Source organism: Ptychodera flava, chromosome 6 (assembly GCF_041260155.1).
Source record: "Ptychodera flava strain L36383 chromosome 6, AS_Pfla_20210202, whole genome shotgun sequence".
In the NCBI taxonomy this organism is placed as follows: domain Eukaryota; kingdom Metazoa; phylum Hemichordata; class Enteropneusta; family Ptychoderidae; genus Ptychodera; species Ptychodera flava.
Genome location: NC_091933.1, coordinates 33,262,670 through 33,279,219, shown reverse-complemented (window position 1 = coordinate 33,279,219; position 16,550 = coordinate 33,262,670). Strand labels below are relative to the sequence as shown.

The 16,550-nt window shown below is 38.9% G+C and overlaps 2 protein-coding genes across 5 annotated transcripts in view; one reads left to right on the top strand and one right to left on the bottom strand.

Moving 5' to 3' along the window:
* The window catches only part of LOC139135552 (uncharacterized), a 43,444-nt gene extending 38,351 nt beyond the window's left edge, over nucleotides 1-5,093 (top strand). For all 3 annotated transcript variants that reach the window (XM_070702997.1, XM_070702998.1, XM_070702999.1), the window contains one exon: nucleotides 559-5,093. In XM_070702997.1, the coding sequence (XP_070559098.1) occupies nucleotides 559-951 (393 nt within the window). In that variant the 3' untranslated portion in view covers nucleotides 952-5,093. The remainder of the gene's footprint in view (nucleotides 1-558) is intronic.
* Nucleotides 5,094-9,024: 3,931 nt separating this feature from the next.
* On the bottom strand, nucleotides 9,025-16,438 carry LOC139135551 (polyglutamine-binding protein 1-like). Of its 2 annotated transcripts, XM_070702996.1 has the most exons (8): nucleotides 16,234-16,438; nucleotides 14,508-14,775; nucleotides 13,821-13,879; nucleotides 12,512-12,711; nucleotides 11,805-11,892; nucleotides 11,469-11,532; nucleotides 10,813-11,004; nucleotides 10,068-10,205 (listed from the first exon to the last, which is right to left on the bottom strand). In XM_070702996.1, the coding sequence occupies exons 1-7, from the start codon at nucleotides 16,301-16,303 to the stop codon at nucleotides 10,848-10,850; spliced, it is 906 nt and encodes a 301-aa protein (XP_070559097.1). In that variant the 5' UTR covers nucleotides 16,304-16,438; the 3' UTR covers nucleotides 10,068-10,205; nucleotides 10,813-10,847. The 2 variants fall into 2 exon arrangements, with proteins under 2 accessions (XP_070559096.1, XP_070559097.1); XM_070702995.1 differs by having other exon boundaries at nucleotides 9,025-11,004.
* Between the last annotated feature and the right edge of the window lie 112 nt (nucleotides 16,439-16,550).

The window sequence follows — 16,550 nt, the reverse complement described above, 5'->3', positions numbered from 1 at the left end:
GATTGGTGGTACAGTGGAAATACGTGAAGCCATTAGGAATTTTTCCACTAGTAGTTGTTTTGATCTAATATTGCAGCAAACTTCTAAATTGGTGCAAATCTGACGAAAACTTCTCAATTTAACAATTTCACAGTGTATAGGTTCACCTTTAAATTGACCAAAAGTAATTATTCGATCCGACGCGTAGTTCATCATTCGGTGTAGGTAGTAACATTATAGAGAGGGGCAAACACTTTCCCTCAATAACTGGTGGCGCTGTGGCCAGTCTGACAACAAAATCAAATATCCAGGAGTACTTTGAAGGAGAGAAACCCGGGAAAGAATTACAGCCCCTCACAACAGTACCAAAATATACTTTATGGTATGTTTGGACTGAACACCTTCGTTCAATAATTACCTATGTCATGTTTACAGTTGTGTTATCATCAAGCAAAGTAATTTGCACTCGAGTTCATGGCATTTTATTCTTTACTCATCATTCAAAAGAATGAAATAAAGGCTACTCATCATTCAAAAGAATGAAATAAAGGCTATCTAAATATTTTTTTTGTTCTGCAGGAGTACATGGAAGTTCAGCCGGACATGGTCACCATGATCCATATTGGGGATGAAATGGGCAGCCAAAGCAGCCAACAACCTCTGCTTATCAGTGAATCTGATGTCCAAGGAGTAACCGTGGCTCTTGGTAAAGATGACAACCATGCCAATGACCTTGACCTCGTCACCAACCGGAAGGACCGGACGGCACCCAGCTCACCAAACCTGAGCCTGGTGAAGCAGGTCTACACGCAGACTCCACGGCTGCTGGAGAGGAAGGAGGCGCCACAACCGATGAGTGACACGCACTTGAAGATCGGCAATATGATGGAATATTCCAACAGTTGCAGTGAGGGCAATCAGCAATGCAGCGACATGATCAGTCACAGCCTGTGTGTAGTGGATGTGCAATAAAAAAACCCCAGGGTTTTCTGATAATTTTGATGGTTTAAAAATCTGGCCTGTTCTCTGGTTTAAGTGGGTATGTTTGTACCACCAATGTCGCCGTATTCTATCTTATTGGCTTTTTCATAATTACAATACATTACAGTAAGGGTGTGTGCGTTTTGGTTTTTGTCGACACCTGCCTCAGAGTGTAAACTTTCTCTAAACTGCAAATTAACAGTATGCCTCGTACATGGCATCTTTCATGACTTCTAAGTTTCAGCGTGAACCGCAACAAATGTAAATTTATCGAACTCAAAGTGTCAATGTCAATATCAATATCAATACTGGAGTTCATTCAACGCCATTATTGTGTCATAATTGTGACACATATACTCGATAACTGGTGTACCATTCACACTGCCAGATATTATTCGATTACAGAAAATTTGCACATATCTGAACCTGATCAAAAGGAGCGTGTACAGTCGACTGTGAGCCCAGTAAGAGGCATGTCGGCCATATTTACCTATTCATAATAACACGCTTGATGGGTAACTTGTAATGTCTAACAGATGACTGGAGTCAGATTCTGGTTGTAATAAAAATAGACTTCGATAGGGGTGCTGGGCAATGTTTGACACAAGTGAGCTGCAATTGTTTTGTATGAGTGTCTGCATCCTTTCCAAATGCGATATTTTCATTTACACATTAGCCTATATTCTTGATATGGTCGTAATAACCCGTCTATAAAAAGACTATTAGTGCCTTAGCAACAATGCTTTAGGATACACGTCTTGAGATGGAGGACTTGCGTAAGACAGGGCCAGATATTGTTGATTTCGTACTGTTATCTGGTCATGCTCTCGTCACTGTTGCATGACCTAAATGGTTTAGATGATATACGGAAATAATTGGTGAACTGAGGATGATCCGTGTCCATTGCTAACTGTATACAGAGGGCTGTTTTCAGTCGTGAAAACAATTAAGTATTGCTAAGAAATTAAAACTGCATGGGGGTGTGTGTGTATAGATACAGAATTTGTAACATGATACAGTAAGCAGATTTCCAGTCTGAGGGTATGGAATTCAATAGGATAAAACGTGTATTATATATGGCAACCTGGGCTTGACTTTCTTTCTCAATTGTCGTTGTTACTGTTTCTTGGTGCTACATCACCGATTAATCATATTCAATATCTATACATATCCCGATATGAAGGCTGTGCAGTAGTTATTTCATGTTTGTAAGAGCTCATTCATTGATGTCTTTTTTGAGTTGTCTTTTTTTAGTTGTCTTTTTTGAGTTGTATGGTAGCATGGGCGGTATACAATGTTCATGATTATTTTCACAGGGAAGGAAGCATCTTACTGTTTTAATTCGGGAAACCTTGCTTGTGTTTGATATAATGTAGCTCCATAGCTGTGATGGTGGTATTTTTACAAGTTTTTTTGTCTTTTACGAGCTGATTTTGACTTTGACTTGTGGGTGAAAAGTTGTCGAAGTCACAATCAGCCACAATCACAAGACAGGACACCCTTTGGAGCTTTGGAGACTAGCAACAAAGCCATGAACTCACAGCTACGTAAGATGCTGGATGATGTTGATGTTTGTCCTAAGGGAGGAGGGCAGAATCTGAAGATGCATGCTGGATTTATAGCAAATATAGACTTGCACAGAGTTTGTGGGCTTATCAAAGTAATCCAAGAAGTAAAATTGAGCAGACTATTGCGATGACGTACAGAGCAGTTTCCTTTCAGGTGTCCGATTTGTGTCCACCCTTGGTGTTTTATATAAGAACAGCGGCAATGCAATTTATCTTGAAAATACTAGTTTTACGTTCAGATGGAAATGTAAATAGTTATTAATAATTAATATGTTATTATGAACAAGCGAACACGGAAAACAAATGTTGCAAAAGATCGTGTCATAATGTTCGAAAATTGGTACTCATAGTACCAACACTCGTCATAATTCATGTAGCGCATGGCATGGCTACATTCGAAAGATAACGCGTCTCTGTGCTCATACAGACACATTCACACTCTGATGGGTTACTGTGAAATACTGCATGATGGAATTATGACATGTTGGTATCGAGGAGACCAACAAACATCTAAACAGCACCGCGAGTGAAGTTGAAAAATTTCGGAAGTTACCATGACTGATTTTAATTTGGACAAATACTAGCTTTTATACATTACATTAATGCATACTTAAAATGTCACGTTAATGTGACCTTTATATAGTTAAAAATTGCATGTTCTCAAATATTTCTTTATATTAGTTGTTTTTTTGAGTAGTTGCAAGTTTAATTTTAAAAATTTATTGACGGTGTTGTAATGCGATATGTGTATAGCAAAACAGTTGTTAGCAGAAACCAGAGACATTTTGTTTCGTTCTTGATTTTTCGTGAGAGGACAGAACACGACATCTTTACAAGTTTTTCAGCTGTCCCCAGGTACCTTGATTTAGAATTAATAACCGCCTACGACAGCAGATGTAAATCTCAGCTTGTTGTGCCTTCGCCACTCCGAAACCTCAGTTTCCTGACCTCTTTATTCTTCAGTCAGTGGATTTGAGAAAGGATAGCAAAATTATAACATTGAACTGTGCATTCACATTCTCCAGCTCTGAATTGTTCTGTGGCTGCGATACAGACATATTGAACCATCACTATTACCCACTTTACATCATCAAAACCATCTTTCCTCTGGCGATAATTATTCAAATCAAACGTGCTTGCAGCTGATTCAGAAGTTATTGTAGCTACCGTGACATTGATAATGTTTTGTCACGAGACAGCCAGTGTAACGCAGTCTGACCAGATAATGTTTTATTGGAAGGTTTTCATATGCAAACAACAGCAGCTTCACTGTTATACTATCTCGCTTTTTGACTTGAGAATTGATTTAACATTTGTATCCTGGACAATTGTTTCTCTGCCAAGAACTTACACCTATCTACTTGTGTATGCATGTAGTTTGAAATTCTGTTATCAGCTTACAGTACCGCAGTTTGAGAGTTATCTTTACGTCACATATTCGTTGAAAGAATGATTTTTGAAACGAGATTAAAGTGAAAGCTGCTACGTCTCCACAAACTTGGTTGACCTGTTCGGTAGCTGTCCAAAATATCCGTAATCAGTTTGAAATCTAGACGCATTTCAACCTCTCAGTCCAGTCTACTGTGGCGCGACGCTCTGCACGCTAGCATGCCACGGTCCCTCTGACCACACACGTGCACATATCGATTGTGTACAGTGATTACCACCGATGTTGCTCACAATACCTTTCTGTACTTTATAGCATCCACAAGGATTAACCAAACTTTTGGAGACATATCTTTAAACGTGTGCAGTACTCTCATAGTCGGTGACAATTGTTATCTTGCGAAATTTGCTATTTGAATAACAACCATGTTTATTTTTATCGTCAATATTTTCATCATGAACATTTTGTGAGGTTTGTCCAGTTGAAATGTGAGTGTACCGATAATTCTTCCCCTAACGATCTATTCTAGATATATGTACATTTAGAGATGACCAAGTTCCTTTACCTTTTCCAGATCTGTAGATCTTTCCTAATGGGAGTTGATTTTATATATTCTTTATGGGAGTTTACTTATATTGACATTCTCGTCATAAAGTTAATTGCACATGAAACCTCTGTTTCTTCATTTTAGGAAATTCATACTATATAAAGATTTTTAAAATGTTTAAGCGTTACTATAAGAATGGGTGTTATTTCTTTATTTTAAGAGGAATATACGTTCGTTGAGCCTTTTAGTGCCCAAGTAGAAAAAACTCATAAACCATAAAATGACCAGCTGCAGTACGTGTCAATTATACGATAGACTTACCACCAATTTGCCAGAGGGTCATATCGCCACACATGCAGGGAGAGAAATCCGTACAGTCAAAGACATTTTCATCAGGAAGGATTGTGAATTGCAACTCTCAGGTGTGCCAGACATTACTACAATGGTCGGCCCGTATGTGATACACTTCTACGGCACCAATATGCTATCCTATATCAATTAACATCAGTGTTACGTGTGAAATACAATATGAAGTACATATAATATATATTTTAAGCTGTTTTGTTGTACCTTCGATGATATATACAAGGGCTGTGTTCAGAGAATTTAAATAAATTTCCTTTATATCTGGCTTTCGTGTTTGTCATTTCTGTTCTACGTGAGCCTATTGCCATGGTAACCAGGGTAGGCTTACTTGGAGAGAATACTGTAGCTTCATGTTTGGCAGATGTATTCTGGTAATTAATTTTTTTCGTCTAGATTTGGTCAAAGTTAAATTAAAAACTTGATTTTACATATTCTTCGCAACAATTTGGTTTAAAACATAAAGACATCTTTGTTAGATCGAAAGATGGATTTTGTTGACAAAATCTTGGCCCGAGTTTGATGTAGTTCCATTCAGTGTCCACGTCTGTAAAAACCGAACTGTATCGCCAGTTAATGGGCCTTCCATCGAGCTAAATCCATTTGAGAGATGTTTAATGGCCACTTAAAGGTCACTTTAACTAATGCACTGCTCAGACTACGATAAATCAAAGAACTGTATTTTTGTCTCTCTCTCTGTACGTGGGTAAACCATTTCATTTACTGAAAGTTATCATGAACTTACCCCTACAAACTGTCATTATTTAAATCTTTGCTCAACTACTTATGAGTTACGACCCTAGTTACTCCAATACGGTGGACTAAATTTCATTTCAGTGTAGGGTGATGGTTGTGCTGGCTGATATAAACCCTTCTACTTGAATAAGGGTAATACTTATAGCTCTGTAATATATATAGACTAGGTGTGCACTGCAAGTCATAGCTCAGAGCAATCTGATTGTTATCAGATGAAGAGCTGTATCAGTTTTCAGTTCTGCCGGCCAGAGAGGGGGCAACGGCAGATTCAAAGACTATCATAGCAAGATTGACATAAAACTCTCTGCATCCGGTTAAATCAGTTTATACATGTACCATATTCACAGCTGTATTTAACAAATATTTGCACAATGTACAAGGAGCCAAGAGAACAACATTTTGTGATCACATAAACTAGCAGTATTCGGAACTAGCCTGGTTGGAAGAAAAGTGGGAGGTTGTGTAGCATGTAGCGACTAGCTAATCAGTAAGTTAAATACCTGGGATGTGTTGCGGTCGTGTTATTTTTAGCAGGAGTGAATGCTCACAGGTTGCAGTTTTTAACCCTTTCACCACCATGGTTTGTCCCAAATCCATTGTTTTCTATGGTAAAGTTGGACCTGTATACAGGGAACTGGGGGTGAAAGGGTTAAAAGCCTAGCTGTTACAAAGAGTGAACAGATTTTGCATATTCATCACTTAAATGAAAACACTTACACCCCCCTCTACCCATTCAGCTATTAAATTTTGTACATTCCCATCGTCTTAAAAATTAATTTACTGGAAAATGGAGTGACTGGGTTACACAATACTGTAACTTAGCATTACATATGTGCATACAGAATAAAGAATAAGATATGAGGGTGTACATTGCTATCAAATACTGTGATCAGCATCCTTTTTCTATTGAGATCACGTCACATCACTAATTATCTCAACCAATGTTGTGTGATTTTCCAAATCAGCCAACATCTAGGAAATTAGCCAACTGTACCTGCACGTATGCTCAAATATACATCTCTGGTCCGTTTGAAAAATTAATGCACATTCAGTCTCGGATGCAATTCGATAAAGTGGGCGCACACTTCAGCAGTAATGCAACAGACTGGCAGACAGCTGACACTGGAAATTGAAGACAGGAGATTGACAAGGAAACCTTCATGATCCCCTAATCCTGCCAATTCAGTGGAAATTGCATGGCTTTTCAGGGTGCCAGTCTAGAGGGGGGACGGGTCTTCAGTGTCAATTGTCTCCTGCCAAGTCCGTGAAAGTATGTAATGCCTGTCTGTAACAGCCACCACTATCTGGTAACACATCACGTTTCGGTGGTTCTTCAGTGGTATATTAAACTGCAAAGCTGAGCACAAGTACTTTGAATTCTAGTACCGATATACCAGTCATGCCACGTCGGTGAAAGCAGGTTTTGAGCTCAAGGCTGCTATATTCACTGACCTGGCAGGGTGGCAGGTAACAGCCCAAGCAGGAAAAGGGCAAGACAGAAGAGCCACTTGTATCCCAAATTGAGCTATGTTACTTGAATGCATATCTGCTGTATCAGATGATTCAGGCTATCGTGCAAAGTATTCGTTGATCAGAGGAAACACATCAACAAGATGACTCATAATGGTAAAGTGCTTATCAGGGATAAATGAACAAAAACCTGAAACACAACATGAACAACAAGTCATTGACAATGACATAGTCCCCCCTTGTAATAGAAGTATTAGTCTTGATGGCCCAGGGAAATGTGGTCATTAAGAAGTGTCACTGGAATATATATGTTGAGATCTATGGGCACATAGGTCTATGTCGTTGTTCCCAATTTGAAAGACATGAGGCATGTCTAAGTTATGGTTCTAAATCGGAAAAAAGATCAGACCTCTAGCTGTATTGGCCAGCCAAGAAATACATATGCGCATAATAAATGAGGTACAAGATGTGACATCTTAAGGTCTAATATCCTATCAAAATCGGAGGTATAGTTACTGAGTTATGCATATATATGTATAATCGAGGTTAAAGGTCACCGAGGTCATGTGACATTTTGAAATAAAAAAATTGTATTGCTAATTAATCCCTGTATGCCAAAAATAAGACCTCTAGCTCTATTCACTTGCCCAGAATTAGATATGTGCATAACTAATGAGGTAAAGCGTGTGTTGTCATAAGGTCTCCCATCCTACTAAATATAAAGGACATGGCACTTGTGGTTAACTATTTATTGACATAAACGTATACTTTAGGTAAAAGGTCATCGAGGTCACATGACATTTGGTCAAAAATTTCTATCCTATAGTTATCCCTATATACCAAAAATCAGATATCCAGCTCTATTGGTGTGTTCAGGATTAGATATGTGCATAATTAATGAGGTAAAGTTTGTGGCGTCATAAGGTCTTCCATCATACCAAATATGAAGGGTGTAGCACTTGTGGTTACTGAGTTATGGACAAATATGTATATTTGAGGTCAAAGGTCACCAAGGTCACGTGACATTCTGTCAAAAACAAATTGTATTGCTAAGTTATCCCTATATACCAAAAATCAGATATCCAGCTCTATTGGTGTGTTCAGGATTAGATATGTGCATAATTAATGAGGTACAGTATGTGGCGTCATAAGGTGTCCCATCATACCATATATGAAGGGTGAAGCACTTGTGGTTACTGAGTTATGGACAAATATGTATATTTGAGGTCAAAGGTCACCGAGGTCACGTGACATTTTGTCATAAAAATTGTATTGCTAAGTTATCCCTATATATCAAAAATCAGACCTCTAGCTCTATTGGCTCGCTCAAAATTAGATATGTGCATAATTGATAAGGTACAATATGTGGCCTCATAAGGTGTCCCATCATACCATATATCACCGTCCCTCCGGGATGGTGCATATATGAAGGGTGTAGCACTTGTGGTTACTGAGTTATGGACAAATATATATATTTGAGGTCAAAGGTCACCAAGGTCACGTGACATTTTGTCAAAATATCTGAGATATCTGCGTGAACGGAGGGACATGACCCAATCTATAAGCCCCCTGGTCTTCATCCATGGGGCTAAAAACTGTGTCACTGCATCCTTTTTGCAATATGAATATGATGAGAAACAATTTTAATTTTACTTGGCCTAATACATGGGATTCTATGCAGAACTGACTTATACTTGGGATTCTATGCAGAACTGCCTTATACATGGGAGTCTATGGAGGTGTAAACTAAAAAGTGCTCTAACACGACCAAATTTGATCACATTGTGAAACAAATCGACATGCATCTGTATGGGGTAGGGTACTATCCTTGTGCAAAGTTTGAAAGAAATTGACCAGGGCATGTCTGAGATATCTGCGTGAACGGACGGACGGACGCACTGATGCACGGACGGACATGACCCAATCTATAAGTCCCCCCGGACTGTCCGTGGGGACTAAAAAGCAGCAGCCAATGATAGCAAAGAAATCTACAATTTTTATTCAGATGCTTCAGAATATTACATTCTTGTACTTTTGTTTTTCAAATTCAGTAATTACTGTAAGTCTGTGTTTTTGTTAACCCTCTGGGCACTGAAATTTTCTCTCCCCAAAATTTTAATGCAAAATTTTACCAATTTTTATGAATTTTTCTGTAATTTTTTGATAATTTTGGACTAACTGGACATCTTTTTTCATTTGCTACAATTTTTTCTCAAAATTTTGGCAAAATTCTGACAAAAATTGACTGGGGCCTGTTTTATAGAGGGGACAAAAATAAACTTTGTCACTCAAAGGGTTAAGAGCAGTAAGCAGGTACATGTTACCGTCGTTCAAAAGCATTTTACCAGTGTTCACCTTGGTATATCAATGCAATCAGATTAGCGGACAGCAGAAATGTTACCAGAATTCTCCAAATTTATGCATAAACACTGGCAGTGATTATTTTTCGGACATCACAAATTAAAATTTTTAAAAACTGATGTAAAGAAAATTTTGTTCATTTTGTCATGTGGGGAAAGCATACAAAGTAAAGCTTTTTAAAATGAACCCGAAAAAGGACATAGGCAGAATGAAATGCCCATATTTGGGAGAAGTTGCAGCATAACAGGCAAATACACAACGATAACTAGAATAGCACTGTCGTATTAAAAAAATTTACATGCTCAATTGCTATTGAAGTTGCTACAAAATATTTGACAATGTGTATGATGCCAACGGTTCTACTCAGGAATAAAAAGGACGCGATGAGTTCTACAAGACCCAGTACGCTCAAAGGATCAGGTACGAGGTGATGACGGTACAAACAAACCCACGTGCACAAAATCGTACAGAAATATACGTATTTCTGTGTGCATTTGTGCAAGTGGATTTGTTTGTACTGTGGTCCATTTGAATTCCGGGTTTAACCTTTTGGCAACCTCTTCTGAGTGAAATTACAATTGATATTTACAGCCACCTACTTTGAAAATTGTGCTTCTGAAATAAAATGGCAAAGGCTCATTTTTGTGATTGCAATAGCAAATATAAACTTCATTACAAAGAGACCCATGTATGAAATGAATAGTAAATAGCCACTGCTCCTGTATGTATGTTGCTATGTGTGAAACAGACACTGTACATGTGAATGTGTGTGGCATTTGCTGTATAACTTAAAGGGGAAGTTCACCAAGGATGATTTTTACATATGTGGTAGCTCTGTGGTCATTTACCAAGGAAAAACTATTTTCACCATTTATAACTTTCAATAATTTCTACAAAAACCGATAAAATAGTACAGGAAGTTGCCCATGTAATTTGAATCATGGGAAAAAAGCTCCAAGCTTGGAGCTTGCATAATGTGATATGGAAGGGACCATTTCCGGACAGGTATGAACCCCAAATTGTCCACTCACAGTAACACAGTAGTAAACAGCAACACAAAATCTGACAGTAGACAGTTTATTATAAGTGAATCATCGTTTATGCAAGGATACTCAGCATAAACAAAAGTTATGTAAATACGCACAGCCTGGTTTAAGCATGGGTGGGTGGACAATGCCATACCCATGGGAAAATGGTCCCTTCCATATCACATTATGCAAGCTCCAAGCTTGGCGCTTTTTCCCATGATTCAAATTACATGGGCAACTTCCTGTACTATTTCTATCGGTTTTTGTTAAAAATCTTGCGAGTTATAAATGGCGAAAATAGCTTTTCCGGGCTAAGTGACCACAAAGCTAGCACATATGTCAAAATCATCCTTGGTGAACTTCCCCTTTAAAATGACAGAACAGACAATATCACATTTGTTATAGTTTCACTGGCTGTCATCGGGGTCGTGCCTGGCTTTGTTTTGTCGGAGGATTTCACCGGGACTTGGATATGGTCTCTGTTGGAAGAGTGGACCGTTGGCCGTTGTGTCCACACCAGTCTTGGCTTCACCTTTGCTGACCATCCCGGATGACCATGTACCTCTGTGAAAGTAAAGAACACGCCGTGGTGATGAACTGTTCGGCTAGAATGTCTCATTAGGACATCTCATGGGAGTATCGAATTCATATATGGCACAGATTTGCATGGAGATCACACATCTGTTGTGTGTCTCATCAATTTTTGCAAATTTCAAGCACAGAACAGAAAGCTTTCTTGCGACTTTCTTAATCACAATGCAAATGTCTCTTGTTTATGCATTCATTGCAGACACATCTTTCAGTACACACATCCCTGAGTGTTTTTGCAAAGTCATCTCATCATCATATTCACTCATCTGGTCACTCTCTTGGTTAGTGAAATCTTATTTATGGAAGGTCTGATCAACAGCACTCCTCTGACAGCACAATGGCTTCACCTCTAACCTCTACCTGGTGGCCGGTGGTCTACATCAATCATTAAAATGAACAGACATGAACACAGGAAACTACAAGAACAGTGATAATACCTTGGAGTATCAGAGTACGCACTGGGGTCCATAGGATCCAAGTCATCTTGAAATCTTCTTTGACCTAAAAAATAAATATAACAGAAGCAAAGAACTGCTTTGTTCTGAAAATGATCTTGTTTTGAGAGCAAAGTGGTGGCACAGAGTTAACAGAAAATTGAATTAGTCTGTGTTTGGATCTACAAATTTGCAAAATATTTCTTTTGCCAGAAGAAATTATACAATGTATAGTATAAATACAGTGCAGCACACGACATGTACACCATGTGCTAAGCAACACTGTGTCTCCAGAATTGCTGTGTGAGTCAAAACATATACACTGTACAGTGCAGTTACCTTTATGTGATTTCTGATATGGTGTACTTTCTTTTCTAGATTCATGGAATCGTCTTTTCTCTCTTGTCGGTCCACCACCTGTGCCATCCTGTAAGTACCACACAATGAACATGTTTGACTGTTCAGATAGTGCTCTGCTACTGACCCATCACCGCAGAAACGTCTAAAAGAAAGGCTTTGTGTGTACGATGTTGACTTTTGACACAAGCAGTAGTAATTGTACTATATAAAGCTGTTGACATGTATAATAAACACAGAGGCAAGAGTGTGCTTGTTTCAAACAATTAATGTGCATTGCTACTCGGTATACAAAGATCCAAAGTAGACCGATGTGTGAAAGATGCTTTTGATCGGGAAAATTCACTGATTCTTTTTCATGTTGACCTGTGATCACTTTTCTTTCTCAGTTTTCTCTCGACTTACACAGCACAAGGTGGTAAAAAATAAATGTAACTTGTTTTGGGTGTTTTGCTAAAGGTGACAGCCTTCTAGCACTTTCTCCAAACCAGTGTCTAGTTGTAGTGTATTTACAGGTATTGATAGAAAAATTATGAAGATTGAGACTCAAATGACCGAATCATTTTTTGGCTACACTTTGAAATTCACAGCTGAAAGTAACTCTCAATCATTCATACTGGAATTACATGTCTCTTGTATCGCAATAGAAGTTTGTAAGCAACTGTACATGTATCAGTTAATACTCCTACCATTTCACATGTCCTACAAATTCCACTGATATTGTTAATTTTTTTCCCGCATTTCCAACAACTTTCATGAATGACTGGCTCGGTGCCGGGCGGATGCAGATCTTCATCCATGGTGTCTCCATTGGTTGCGTCATCAGAAAGGGACTCATCATCTTCCTGCTGAAGTTTTGATGCTGGCAAGGTGATTTTGGCGTTTGGGTCTGAACAGAGACAATATAAGATGTGACGGTACCAAGAAAATAAACAGGCAGTGGTTCCATGATAAGGTCTGACAGTCTGATCAACATGATGTTAAGATAGAATGTGCCTCGGGGACAGACAATGGCACTTTCAAGTTTTATCAGTTCTATTCTGATCTTCTATTTGTGGGGGCTCATTTTAAAGCTCTTGGTGTAAGGAAATTTTGTACCATCATAGTTTATCAGAAATTTTATTTTTCTCCATAGAGTTAACACCGGGATGATGGTCATTTTGAATTTCAAATATCAGGAAATCTTGGGAAATTTGTTTCCCAAAATTTGCACGGTGACCCCCGATTTTACTCTTGATTTTGAAAGAGAAGGTTGAAAGATTCATTGAGAAAAGTATGAGTAAAAGTTTCAGTCTTTCAATTTCGAGGCGCATATCATCTTAAAGCCACAGTAGTTGCGAATGTGTAATAATCCGATCTCAAAATATCCTGAGTTTTCCAAGAGTTTTCTTTGAATAAGACCCATTAAAGACTGAAAAAGTGTCTAACACTGTTGTGAGTGTCGCAAGTGGAATGTAAGTTCAAATGTTATAACAGCATTTTATATTTCCTGCCATTTTCAAAATCTAATCATGTGACAGAGAAAATAGATCTAACAACAACAAAATGTTGGCCATCGTGTGTTGTGCATTCAAGTAAACGGCATCATGCTCATTTCTTTTATGATCTCAGTGTGTATGTGCAGGAAATACTGCATTTTGTGTACTTTCTGTGGGGGCGCCATTTTGTGAGTGCGGCATCCGTTTTTTATTAAATCTGTAAAAGCGAGTAGGCATGGTCTAAGTCCGTGAGCACTGATACTTCTATACACGTCCTTCAGTTAGCACATTTACACGAACCAACTTTGGTTTGAAAGTAAAAATTATGAAAATAATGCATAAAATTAGCAGCTATTTGGGGCTTTAAAAAATCAGAGTTCTAAAATTGAACTTTCGATGTGATGGTCAATGTAGACAACCAGAAGTTGAAGATGAATCTGTCATCGACAACATTTTGTTCTTGCAGGGGAAATGATAGACTTCAAACGTGCATCCACTGAATGGTGATACTGTTTCTTACCTGTGGGTGGAAGCCATGAAACCTGGTCGGTTATCGTGTTCCAATAGTACGGTTGAGCTCTGGAAGTTGAGAACATTACCGGGATGTCAACATTCTCTAAATCTGTGCAATATTGCAGGAACGTTTTGTCTGATGGTTCTCAGGACACACATGAATGCATTACTCTAAATTGACTCCATGTAAATCTGAATTTCTCAAATTTCGAAAGGGTTGACTGTCATACAAGCCTTCTTTGTCTAAACTAACAATGTAGCCAGTGTCATAAGCAATTGCTGTATAATATGTAGTTATGAATTCAGTGCTTTTACCCACAGCTATACCAGCTTTGTACCACAACCACATCTCACAGTCACATAAACAAAACAAAATTAAATATTTATGTGCAGAAAAGATCTGTGACATTTTCACTTTATTCTATAATCTTCGTGTGTTTTTCACACATGTGTTCATAATGTCATGCCATTGTATCCACCGCAGCATGGCTAAAAAATCTTCCTGTATGGAGTTAACATTAATCAATACGCAATACGCACAGTGCAACATGCACTTTATCCTTTGAGCCACAATTCCTCCATCAACCCATTAACATGATGAGATTGTTTTTTTTCCTAATGCTCATGCATGCTCATAGTTTGGATACATGTATCCCGTGGAAATACAAAAATATGACATTCATATTGCACATACGTATTGTCATCGATAGTTTTCACCCATCCTGGAGGCAATTCTTCACCACTGGCCGTCTTTGGCTGCTTCTTTCTTGGTTCGCCCCATCTCTCGTCACAGAACTTAGAACAAGTGTGCCACTTGTTCCACCTGTTCGGGCAGCCACCTTCCATTTCTTCTTCATCACTTTCATCACTATCATCACTGCCAGCACTTGCAGAGGCATGCTGTTGATAAAAACCTGGGTTGACATCTGAATAATCTTCTGCTATAATTTCTTCATTTGGATCTGAAGATGATAAGATTTAAAGAACAAAAAAAAGGCAGTGGTAATTTGCATGTATATACGTATGTATGTATGTGTATGTATGTACGGTATGTATCATGTATGTATGTATGTATCATGTATGTATGCACAGGTCCGTGGAGTTGCCGTGTAGTATACGTAGAGAGAAGGGGAAGGTTTGACACGATTTTGCCCTCCGGAATCCTGTGGACGATAAAAATCCACGTATATCAACGCATGCAGTCAAAAAACTACCGTCCTTCGATAGATAAATACCTTTAATGTTTAATGTCCAACTGTGAGACGCGTTCATCGTTATTAAGTCCCAATTTTGACCCCAAACTCCTGGTTATGTACATCATCAGGGTATTACGTACGTCAGACATTTTGAATGGGACAAATTACCCATAGTTCAGCGCGGATTAATTGGCGTTTTATTTAAACTCGTGACCTTTGCTAAAATATTTTCTAAAATTCTTACCAACTAACGATGGTAAAGGATCAACGACTTGGGGTTGTTCAAAACGCAAAGCTGGACGTTGTACACCAGAATATGTAGCCCGTTTGATAGGGGGTTTAAATTCAGCGCTTGTGGGTCACGGGTTCATGTGGAATGCTAATGAGAACCGCGGTGCTGCTGTACGTAACAGCCTGATGACTGGGGTAACTAGAGAGTTTGGGGCCGATATTGAGACTAAATGCTGGTTTGCCCACTTGAAACTTGAGCGTTAAAGGCAAGAGGTATTTTGCTATCGACGTAGACCTTTTATTTGACTCTAGACTCCATATTTGTTTGGATTCACGGTCCAGTGGGCAAAATCGTGTCAAACCTTCCCCTTCTCTCTATGCATGTACACCGGCAACTCCGGACACCCCTTCTCTCTATGCATGTACACCGGCAACTCCGGACACCCCTTCTCTCTATGCATGTACACCGGCAACTCCGGACACCTGTGTATGTATGTATGTATGTATTGATGTTAGCTGATGATAGTAGTCAGATTACTACGCACTTAAGATGGGGTCAACAATTGGGCAACTTTGACCCCCTAAATACCACTTCCGTACTGTTAACAGTTTGAGGACAAACGCAATAAAGTTTTGCAGGGTATGGTAATAGATTTCGTAGTGCTCGTCATTTAAGAAACGGCTCTGGGCGAAATTCACTACCCTGTCCGAAAACTGTCACACTGTGTACATACACAGTGCAGAATGCAATGGGCCCTGTTATCCCATCACAGAGTTAGTTGGTTTATCTGAAAATCCAGTAAATTATGAAATGTCTGCATAATTTTGTTTAAAGGGTATTTTGAAAGTATTAAGCCTTTCTGGCCTCTTCAGGAAGAGTGGTGACGTTTAAGTGCTGGGACATGCACCGGGGACATGCAGTGATGCACAACGAAGGGACGTGTTTACGTTCTGCAACACGATACGATGGTTGATACCAAGATTTGCACCTACCTCCGCTGTCATCTTGCTTAATTATGCCTCTCTTTTTCAATCTTGCAAGCAGGGTAGGTGGCAGCGGCATTGCCGATGAGTAGAGACAGTTAACGTAACGGGAGAATGGAGGAAAATGCTATCGGGTGTTAGATACCGACTGTCAGACTGTTGCACGCGTGGAAACAAAACTTGTTCCACACACTTGTCGAGGGATTCCGGTAGTCTCGCTTTCATTTCTGGTACAAAGCATTGTGGGTTTTTATGGTGTTTTCGTATATTTTCCTTACCAACAAATTATAATTCATCAAACCATAAAAGATTATGAAAACATCAAA